Source organism: Paramisgurnus dabryanus, chromosome 24 (assembly GCF_030506205.2).
Source record: "Paramisgurnus dabryanus chromosome 24, PD_genome_1.1, whole genome shotgun sequence".
In the NCBI taxonomy this organism is placed as follows: domain Eukaryota; kingdom Metazoa; phylum Chordata; class Actinopteri; order Cypriniformes; family Cobitidae; genus Paramisgurnus; species Paramisgurnus dabryanus.
In genome coordinates, this window is record NC_133360.1 from 29,909,288 (window position 1) to 29,920,338 (window position 11,051).

The following is an 11,051-nucleotide window of genomic DNA, read 5'->3' on the forward strand; positions in this document are numbered from 1 at the left end:
ATTAATAAATTAAAGTGTTTAATTGTTGGCACTGGCACTTATAAACACTAAATGGGTAAAAATTAAAAATAAATAGGCTTATTTTCGGAGCCAAATGCCAATACCTCTGTTTTTTAGAAATAAAAGCCAAATGCTCGAACATTTTACAGCCACGTCATTTTCGTTATGCATTATTTGTTTTGGTTGTTTAACACACACAAAATTTGTATCCGATTAATCGATCGATTCAGTGCTAGATTACTCGATTACAAAAAGAATCGATAGCTGCAGCCCTAGTTCATTTAAATGATCATCGGATATGGGAAATTGCATAATTTGACATCCCTACGCTTGACGCCTCTACCGCGGCTGGTGTGAATGCAGCATTAGTAACCAGAAACTCACATTCACTAAACATTCCCCTAACTTAATCCTGGAGTAAGCACCACTGCACGTTTATTCGTGTTTTTATTTATCATACATCGATCTAAAATTATTAAAATACATTTCCAATAATTTGGAGGATTAAATAAATTTAATAAATTTAAGGCTTCATAATAATTAATTATTGTGAAAAGACAACATAAGAAACTTACCAGAAGGAATTAAATCGTCGTTGTCCTCATCTTCATCAGTGTGATCTTCCTCTGCTGTGGGTTCAGTTTTGAGGCCTACTTCTGTGAGTTCAGTTTTTATTTCTGTAGCTTCAGTTGTTATTTCTGTGGGTTCAGTTTTGATCTTCATCATGAGGTTCGTGCAGTCGATGAGTTTGACTGAACACATGTTGAGTTTGGTCTGCAGGATCTGCTGCTGTTCTCCAGCGTTCCAGACAGAATCCAGAGACTCTGTGGAGGTTTGATCAGTAGATTCATCATCCTGTAAACCCTCATCAGTTTCTTCTGATTTACAGCAAATCGCATCCATCTCATCTCCCATCATCAACACTAAAATACACGGAGATAAGAATCAACAAACACAAAATAAAACTGCGGTTGATGCTCGTGATGTTCTTCTTCTTCTTCTTCGTGTTTCTTCTTCTTCTTCTTCTACTCAAGTTTAATGGCAGTTGGCAAACCAAACTTAAATGGTGCATTCCCGCCACCTACTGGATTGGAGTGTGGATAACGTTATGGTAGTAGTGACCTAAATCCTGTTAATTAAAAAAGTATCTTTTAAGAAATTAATTATTCCTTAATATACTTTAACCTGCTTTGGGCAATCACCTAATAATGCTTGCATAGACACAACGTTCATTTCCAACTCGCTTAAAGCTTGAAATAACTTACATCTTTCTCTTGCATAAGCCTCACATTTTAATAATACATGTTCAACTGTTTCCATTTTTTCCGGGCCACATTTTCCACAATACCCAGTCTGGTGTTTCCCAATTCTGAACTTCTTCGTGTTTATTGGCGGTTCACAATCTTAGGTGGAGCCATAGTGGAGCATTAGCGCCATCTACTGGACATATTTCTTCTCTTCGTTGGTTTTAACGGCGGCTTGTATTCACAGAGTAACACTACTGCCATCTTCTGGAAATGTTTAACTCCTGCACACAGTCACGTCATTTTCTTGTCATAAGTTCCTTTTTACTATACAGAAATGTAATATAATCACATTTATGTAAACGAACCACTGTTAAATATATATTGACATATTTTAAATACATATTTTCAAAATATATAAAAACTTGAATCTTCAAGATGTTGCATGTGTAAATATGTTCATATATGTTTCCATATATATCCAATATTTTGGATATTTCTATAATTATATTTATATTCTCTGCTTTTATATTCCCAGCTAACACTGTACGTTCCGACTACATCTTGGGCTGCGTCCAATATCTCTAAAATGTTCCTTACGATTCAAGGCAGGAAGGCATCAAGTCATACATTTCTATTATCCTTGTTCAGATCCTGGAAAACGTCATGGGAGAAATGACAAACAAAATGATTATATGTAGTGATTAAAATGCTCACAGTAATATTTAGGGTAGGAATACAGATAAAATTTGATATATTATAGAAGAGTTAATGGAAGAGAAGTCTTTAGTGTGTCTAAATGATCCAACAAGAATATACATAATAAGAGGTGGAATGGATGGATATCACAATAGATCTTTATCTGGTAAATGAATATGGTCAATAATACTGGAAGTAATCATTTTCCAGTGACCTGTGAAATTTAAAATAGGATTCAACTACAAAAATGTCATTATGGTGTAAGATGGTCATATAAGAAAGCAGATTGGGAAAAGTTTCAGGTGTTATGTGATGAACAATTCAGTATTCTGTCAGTAGATGGCAGATGGTGTTGATTTATACGGTAAAGTAGTAAACAGCATTTATTTTGCAGGCTCTCAATCTATTCCATTATTAGGATGAGGAAAAGCTTGCCATGGTGGTCAGATGAATGTTTTACAGCAATTAAAGAAAGAAATAAAGCTTTTCAGATTTGAAAAAGAACACTTACTCCTTAAGCAGAAACTGAATTAAATGCAGTCTGGCGTATGATAAAGAAGATAAATGGAACTGATAGCTTAAAAAATACTGCGGTAATGGAGGAAAATGTGAATATAGCTATTACAAATACAAATACAGACAAGGCTACAATGTTGGATCAAAGATTTGCTAAAGCTCATAGTAAAGCTCATTAGAATATACATGGAAAAACTTCCAAGAAAAAGCAAGATTTTAGTATCAGTTTGAATAATGAGTTTAATTATTTTGAATAAAAAACACCAGGTAAGTTATCACCAAAAGCTTGCGAAGTATTCCTGGATTTTTATAACTTTATATGGAATGAGGGAGTCCTTCCTAAGCAATGAAAAATTGCAATTGTTCTCCTTTTAAACCTGGGGGTGCAATTAGGCCAATATTATTTACCTTAATGATTAATAATGTTTTTGATCAAGTTAAAAAAGGAATAGAATTAGCACTGTATTCAGATGATGGAGTATTATGCAAGAGAGGCTGAAATGTTAAAAATGCAGTTAAAGGTACAGAAGTCTCTCAAAGAAGTGTAGGAGTGGTAACTGGATTGGGGTCTAATATTCTCAGTCCCAAAAACACAGTATATGTTATTTACAAAGAACAGGAGAGCTGAACATATTGGTCTGAAGCTGTCGGCTATGATTAAACATTAGAATTTTTTTTTTTAATATCTGGGAATATGATTTGATGAAAAATTTACACGGAAAATCACATTAGTGAAATTAAATTAAAGTTTAAAAAGATTTTAAATTGCATGTGTACGGTTGCTGGTCATGACTGAGTCATAATGCATCGCTTGTTGTGCATGTATCAAGCACTGATTCATTCTTGTCTTGATTAAGGGTGTACTGTACGGGTCGGCAACTAAGACATTATTTAAAAAGCTGGATATTATTCAATCTGTTTTAAGAATTATGTTGTGGAGCAGTTAAAACATCCCTTTAAATGCAGTGGGAATAGAAATTGGAAAGATGCACCTGGATCATAGAAGGGGAAAACTGGCATATTGCCAACACATTGGGTGAAACTTCAACAATCAATGAATAATCATTCATCTCACTCACAAAGTACTGGAGGAGTGCCAGTTGGTATAGGTGTACATATTCCCGAAATCTTAAAAGTACAAATTAGTCTGAATTATCTGTGTACACAGCATAATTAACAGCTATAGGAAGGTTAAACAAGTTAGACCAAATAAAGTAGTGATATAAAGAAATAAATAGAGATTAATTAATAAAGGAAGTATATTTATCACTATATAGAGTGAAAGAGGCTGAAGTGGTTCTGTTTATTTGTTGTGGTTTCTGGTAATAAAGTTACTAATAAAATAGCAAAAAAGGCCTAGACAAGAGGGATGTGGATGTTAAAGTACCTATGGAGAAAATGAGTCTTTAAAAGAATAAGTTAATGAATAAATGAAAATTCAGTAATAATTCAGGGAGATGGTTTTATACTATTACACAGACAGGGAGGATAAATGATCAAGAAGAGAATAGAAAAGATTCTGAGAATGAAGTGTTAAAAAATGCATTAAGAGAGAATGGAGAGCACAATATTAGTAAAATCTGCTGGTGAAAAGAGTTGGGCTCATCTTCTAAAGTATTTAAGAGCAACAAGATTAATGATTATTAGAATCTAAAAATCATAATATGTTTTAGGGCTCCTCGCTTTTATTGATTTATTTTCCTTAACAGTTGGGGTTAGAGCTTTAGCCTACACTCCAGATCAGTGGGTGGCGGTAAATACACCCGGAAGTTGTTTGCCAACCGCCAATAAAAATAAGAGAAGAAGAAGAAGTCAGCCTCTCATCACTCATCCAGCACAGTAGGTGGCGATCGCCTTACAGAAGAAGAAGAACATGGACGGTCCGCAGCGAGCAGAGCAGGAAGATAAATTCACACATGCATTGGTAACTATAATATCTCTCTTTATTATAATTTAAAGAAGTCGCAATGTTTTAATTCACTTTCACATGAGGCGCGCGCGAGTATTTTAAGAGACTAAGTTACGAGTTTGATTCTGACTGAAACACTGCATACTGTCTGCTCAGATCAGATCAGATATAAAGATCAAGACAAACAGGAGGAATGCATTTACTGTTGTTCACTCAATCTTATAGAGAAGAAGAGGAAATAAATTTAATTTTTAGTTTAAATTATCCTCATCTTCTGCTTTATAATTTAAATTTTACTCGTGTACACTTCTAATCACTTTGTTTTCTGCACTCCCTTTCTGCTGCACACTTAAATCTGCCGGTCAGGTCCAGTTTCTAATATTGTTAAACCGCGTATTGATGATAGATCATGAGATATTATTTGATAGACTAGTAAGTGTGGATTAAGGATGTTTAAAATCTCTAGCCTTGTGGTCAGGACATGAATGGAAAGGTTTATTCATCTCCACATATACATTAAAATTAGCAGGGTAACTTTGCAGTATAGGCTACCACATTATATATTTTCTACTATGTGATTTCTATACTATAGACAAGAATATTCAACGGCAATAAACGTCTCATATGGCAATAAATATCCACACGTAACTTAACATAACAGCATAATGAAATTAATTAACAGACAAGGAAGTAGGATTGACATATAAATTGTATTATTATTGCCGGAAAAACAGCAATATTACTGAAAGTTTAATGCCTTCCAGAAAAATGTCTTCTTAAAATATCTAAATATACAATATATCAATAAAGGAACAGACCCTCTGCTTTAAAAAAACAAAAAGTTTCACCCTACCTTTTGGTTCTCTTTTTATCACCTCTCAAATATGGGTAGGTTTCTTCAAAAACATCAAATTTTTGATAATTCCATTTTTGTGAAGGAATTTTGGTGGAGATCAGATGCAGAGCGATTCTTAAAACATACACGGAGTTCTTTCTCTTTCACGTGAGGCGTTAGTTCCGGGTTGTATAAATTGGGCCACTTGGTGGATAATAGTGGTATTGCGGAAAGCCTTAAATTCTCGTCAATGGCAGGAAAAGAGTTAATACGACAATCGACCGTTATCAATTTGCACCGATCAATCGGAGAATCCCTCCTCTCTATTGTCTGTTCTAACATAAGTGTGTTTTCTCTAATGCTACGTTGCTGTGAAAATGTGAAAACTGAGTGCTATCTATTTTTTTAAATATTGAATGTTTTCCATATGTTTTTTGACAAGTTTATTTTAGATACAATGGAAGTAAAAGAGGAACCCCAGGAACTGATTGAAGTGGATGAGAGACAACAGGAACCTCATGATGTCATCACTGAAGAAAAGTATTCTGATTGTTTACAAGCATCAACTAAGAAAAGAGGAACCAAAAATTCAATTTCCCATCCAGGTGATAAAAAAGGACGTCATAATGATGACACGAGCGTTAAAAATAAAGAGAAGTTTCATACGTGCCAGCAGTGTGGAAAAGATTTTAGACATTCAAGTAACCTTTATGTACATTTGAAAATTCACACTGGAGAGAAGATTTATCATTGTCATCTGTGTGAAAGGACTTTTACACGTAAAGAAACCCTTGAGTCTCACGTAAGAACTCACACTGGAGAGAAACCTTACACCTGTCCTCAATGTGATAAGAGTTTTAGAGAAAAAAGACAGCTTAAGAATCACATAAGACATCACACTGGAGAGAAACCTTACATTTGCCCTCAGTGTGAAAAGGGGTTTTCACGAAAAGCATCACTGGAAGATCACTTGAGACTTCATTTAGGAGAGAAACCTTTCAAGTGTCTTCAGTGTGGAAAGAGTTACACAAAAGCATCAAACCTCAAAGTTCACCAACAATATCACACTAAAGAAAGATTATTCAACTGTGATGAGTGTGGGAAAAAATTTGTTTCGCAATTTTTCTTGAAAAAACACCAGAAACTTCATGCCAGTGAAAGAACTTACTTGTGTTCAGTTTGTGGAAAGAGTTTTCCACTGATTGAATATTTGAAAAAGCACCAAAGGATCCATACCGGAGAAAAACCATACGAATGTTTACAATGTGGAAAGAGATTCAACCGTTCGTATAACTGGAAGAATCATCAGAGAGTTCATACTGGAGAAAAACCATACATGTGTTCACATTGTGGAATGAAGTTCACTCATTTACATAACTGGAAAAGACATGAGCAAAATCATACTGGAAAGAAAAAATGTCATTGCCCTCAATGTGGAAAAAGTTTCACCTTTTTAAGTGCTCTAACAAGACATACAGATTCATGTGAGAGAAAACAGTCACAAACCACATCCTCAGATTCATAACTTTGTTCTGTGGCAGCGACCGTAGCTTCTTCTTGAGATGTAGAATTGAGGTTTGCTGCAATTCACAACCTCACAATAGATAACGCTGAAACACATTACATATTTAAGTGAACAGCAGACTGCATTCTGCAACTGTTTAATTTAATCATGCAATCACAGATGTAGTTGACTTCCTTTCTTCAGATGAACACAAACTAATTTAGTGGCAATATTCCATCCTTTTGGATGTTAAAACTTCATTTTAAAAGCAAATAAAACCTCTCTAGTGGATTAATAAAGTTAAAGCTATGGTCTACGATTTCAAAGATTGTTCATTATTAATAACCTTGTTTAGATGCTGGTTATGGTTCTACAGTAAAATCCTAACAATATGAAGAGAAAAAAGAATGAAAAAAATCCATTCACTCTATTCGGCCGGACAGCTTACATTGGTCGACTGCTCTCATCCAATCCCCGCTCCACTTGAAACTCCACCTTGCGCTCGCATCTCCACCCCACCCCGCCTGCGACATGAAATTTCTGACAGTGTATGGTAGCTAGCAAAGTAGCAACAGCTCACAAATGGAGAAAAAACAAACCGACAGCAGCAAGTGGCCCCTGCTTGGAAGAATGAGAAAGTCTGTAGAAGAAAGAGCAGAGATATAAACGGAGACTCAAAGGCCAGACTCAAAGTTGAATTAATATAGGGTTCGCCATTGACCGTTGGAGGAAGCTTCAGGGAGATATGGGACTGAAAACCGACGCTGACACGGCGGACTTTTTGTTGAGCAGGTACGCATTTATTTATGCTTTTATGTTGTGAGGTGTTACATAAATATCTTTATATCATTCTGACAACATGCTCATGCTGCCGGTCGGCATTGGAATGTTAGCCGTTTAGCATCGTGTATCACGGGTCAAAGTAATTATATTTATAAAAGTGTTTGAATTTCAATAGGCCTAGCGGGTTTCTGTTCGAGCCGATCGGAATTTGAACAAGATGCGCTGTGTGCTGCTATAACAATGACTTAAAACCTTAGCAATACTAACTAATAATTATTGTGCAATTAATATGCGCTAGGTAGTACTTTTGACCAGGGGAAACGAGGCTCAGGAGGGGAAACGAGGCTCAGGAGGGGAAACGTTGTTGTGAAAGTAAATAACGTCAATCATTCATAATTGTAAGTGTTCCTTCCTTCAAAGCTTTATGTGTTTACTGCTCGGTAAATCTCTGTTCCGATGTTTACTACCGGTGATCACAGCTTGACTGAGTGACGTTGTTCAGGTCGTTTCCCGGTGGGAGGGATCAGGTAGCACAGAGGGGCGGGATGTTTTTTAAAACTTACCAACCGTCTTAGGCTTTCTCGACCGATTTTCAACATTGTAGACTACAGCTTTAATATCTGCTGAAGAGCAATTACAGATTCAAGAATTTTTTTTATATTTTAAACTTCTGTTAGTTTCATTTTAGTTTTGATTTCTTTAATTAAGCTTGAAGGGTAAATAATTTATTGTAGACAAATACATGTATCATTTTGCTTAAGAAGAGATTTATTAATCCACATGAAAGGTTTGAATGACCATATGGCCGCCAATGGTCACTTTCGCTCATGCCGCCGGAAGTCGCCAGGTTTTCATTGAAATGAATGAGATTGCGTCGCTCTCCTACTGCTGGTCGCTGGCTGTCTGAATGGGGCGTAAGCCTCATTCACATTAGCAGTGAGTAGCAGTGCGACACGATCTCATTGATTTCATTGGAAGCTTGGCGACACAAGCACAGTGACCATTAGCAACTGGATGGGTTATTGTGCAGCTCTAAAAAGACGTAAATTTTGCAACCACTCACCTTCATCTGCCTTCATAAAAACCTTTTGATGCACACAGCGGGGTTACGTGAATGTCTGAGCTGCACATGCGACAGGTCAACTAAGCAATATGATAGGCTTGTAACTCTACAGTCACATTAGCTACAAAAGTGAGCGACACCGGACGACACGCACTCGCTTGATGGGCGTTTCTTGGCTAGTATCTAAAAGCGGTATCAAAAGTCACTTAATTGTGAAGTTACAAGAATGATGTTTTTGGATTTAACAGTATTTATTATCTGAGGATCAATAAAAATGAGATCATCTCTATATTTATCTTAATTATAATACCAAGAAAAATAGTTGACACAATAATCTTTAGCAATCATGCAGCACTAAACATCAACAATCACAATTACATAGACAGCTCACCTCTGTGGCTTTCTGGAATTAGTTTAGTAATTTAGTATTTGTGTTTCACCTTTCCATGTATTCTGTAATACCATGTATACTGTATCTAAGGAGTAATTGACAACAGGTCTTGAAGTATTAAAAAAATAATTTTCAAGGAGTCAATTATTCCTCTTATACCACAAACATTGCTCTGATGACTTTTTTTTAAGACATTTGACAAGTTAGGTGGGCGGTTTACAAAAAAATTATATTTGTCTATATATAAACAAATAGATTGATATTAAATACATTTATAACAATTTATTCTTTATTTTAGATGACAATGGAAGTAAAAGAAGAACCTCATGATGTCATCACTGGAGAAAAATCTTCTGATTGTTTACAAACATCAACTAATAAAAGAGAAAGCAAACATTCAGTCGGTTCCCATCAGAATAAAAACAGTTCCACAGATATAGGACACTACAACAAAAACAATAAAGAGAGACGTCACACGTGTCAGCAGTGTGGAAAGGGTTTTATGCATAAAGGTAAGCTTAAGAAACATTTAAGAATACACACCGGAGAGAGGCCGTACAAATGCACTCAGTGTGAAAAGAGTTTTACGCAGAAAGGGAGCCTTGACTTTCATTTAAGGATTCACACTGGAGAGAGACCTTACACCTGTCCTCAATGTGAAAAGAGTTCATCTTAAGAGTCACAGATCAATTCACACCGGAGAAAAAACCTTTCGTTTGCCCTCATTGTGGAATGAGTTTTAGAGAGAAAAGACAGCTTAAGGGTCACTTAACAGTTCACACCGGTGAGAAACCTTTTATTTGCTCACATTGTGGAAAAGGTTATTTACGAAAAACACTCCTGGAAGAACACTTAAGAATTCATTCAGTAGAGAAACCTTTTACGCGTCCTCACTGTGGAAAGCGTTTCACAACAGCATCAAATCTCAAAGTTCACCAGCGCACTCATTCTGAAGAAAAATCATTCAGTGATAATAAGTGTGGAAAAGTATTTGTTTCAGAATTGCTTCTGAAAAGACCCCAGAGAATCCATCCCCTTTATGTCGTGTTCACTATGAGCCAAGTGGCTACGATAAGATTGACATCAAATACACTATTTTCCATCTGTGCTCGGGTTCTTCTTCTGAACTGTCCAAGTGATCATCCTCCGGTATATCATCCAGGTATTCCTGTCCTGCATTATTCCTAACAGCAAGTCACTTAGTTCCTCTGTTTTGTCTTTATTTGGTGGTCTTGGTCCACCACCAGTAGTAAATCGCTGTATTCTGATCTTTGTCTTTTTTACGTCATCTTAATGTTCTTTCACGTTGTATACTCAGGGAATTATTAATTATTCATGTTTTATATAACATTATAAATGTTACAAATATATGATTGTGACCCTGCCTGTGAAAGCCAAGCTTGTCAAAAATAGTTTTCCACATAAAATCATCCTACATATTGTCAAGAACATTGTGTGAAAATCTAATCTTTATATCTGTGATATTGACTGAGAAAGATCATGTGAAAGATTGAAATGATAGTAAATGGGTCAAATCAAACTTTGATGTTTGTTATCACCGGATGTCGTCGACAGTGGCACATATGGAAATTATGCAATAATAAAGACATCTCACCTGGTTTTATTTGCATTAAATTCATTGCAAATTGATGTCCAAGTACTTCTTTTCTTTTATTCACTAGCAACATTGTGGTTTTTACTTTCAGTAACTTTCATACATGCACTCTAAAGCTTTAAGTTTACTTAACTTAATTAAGGATTGTGTAGTTTCTGACTAACTCAGCCTATTTTAAGCCACATCCATTAAAGGAACTTAAAGGTTCTAGTTTAACTTAATTAACTCCTGGCTTAATCTAAGCCCTGTCTGTGAAACCAGCTCGAGTTGTTAAACCTTAACTGGGCAAAAATATGGTCTCAAATTGAGATAACCTTGTTTGAATTCTGAAGAAACAGTGGCACACTTGTTCTGGTCGTGTCAATACACTCAGAGATTTGAAATGATGTTCGTGTCTTCATCAAGTGTCAAATTTTATCAGGATTCTCAATGTGAATGAGAAACATTTTAATAACTTCACAAATGGTATTTTAAAAAGATTTAGAAAACAAA

General features: G+C 35.6%; 2 protein-coding genes across 3 annotated transcripts in view; one reads left to right on the forward strand and one right to left on the reverse strand.

Annotated features, from left to right (window-relative positions):
- The window catches only part of LOC135741179 (uncharacterized), a 33,235-nt gene extending 32,220 nt beyond the window's left edge, over positions 1-1,015 (reverse strand). Inside the window, exon 1 of the mRNA XM_065259853.2 lies at positions 576-1,015. Coding sequence (XP_065115925.2) covers positions 576-918 — 343 coding nt within the window. The 5' untranslated portion in view covers positions 919-1,015. The remainder of the gene's footprint in view (positions 1-575) is intronic.
- A 3,278-nt stretch (positions 1,016-4,293) lies between these two features.
- On the forward strand, positions 4,294-10,568 carry LOC135741185 (uncharacterized). Of its 2 annotated transcripts, none has more exons than XM_065259859.1 (3): positions 4,294-4,383; positions 5,646-7,499; positions 9,243-10,568. In XM_065259859.1, the coding sequence occupies exons 1-2, from the start codon at positions 4,333-4,335 to the stop codon at positions 6,726-6,728; spliced, it is 1,134 nt and encodes a 377-aa protein (XP_065115931.1). In that variant the 5' UTR covers positions 4,294-4,332; the 3' UTR covers positions 6,729-7,499; positions 9,243-10,568. The 2 variants fall into 2 exon arrangements, with proteins under 2 accessions (XP_065115931.1, XP_065115932.1); XM_065259860.1 differs by having other exon boundaries at positions 4,311-4,383; positions 5,656-7,499.
- Positions 10,569-11,051: the final 483 nt, after the last annotated feature.

Coding starts and splice junctions, on each gene's coding strand:
- LOC135741185 (XM_065259859.1), top strand. CDS start 4,333: ATGGACGGTCCGCAGCGAGCAGAGCAGGAAGATAAATTCACACATGCA. Junction 4,384..5,645: donor ATAAATTCACACATGCATTG/GTAACTATAATA, acceptor TTTTTTGACAAG/TTTATTTTAGATACAATGGA.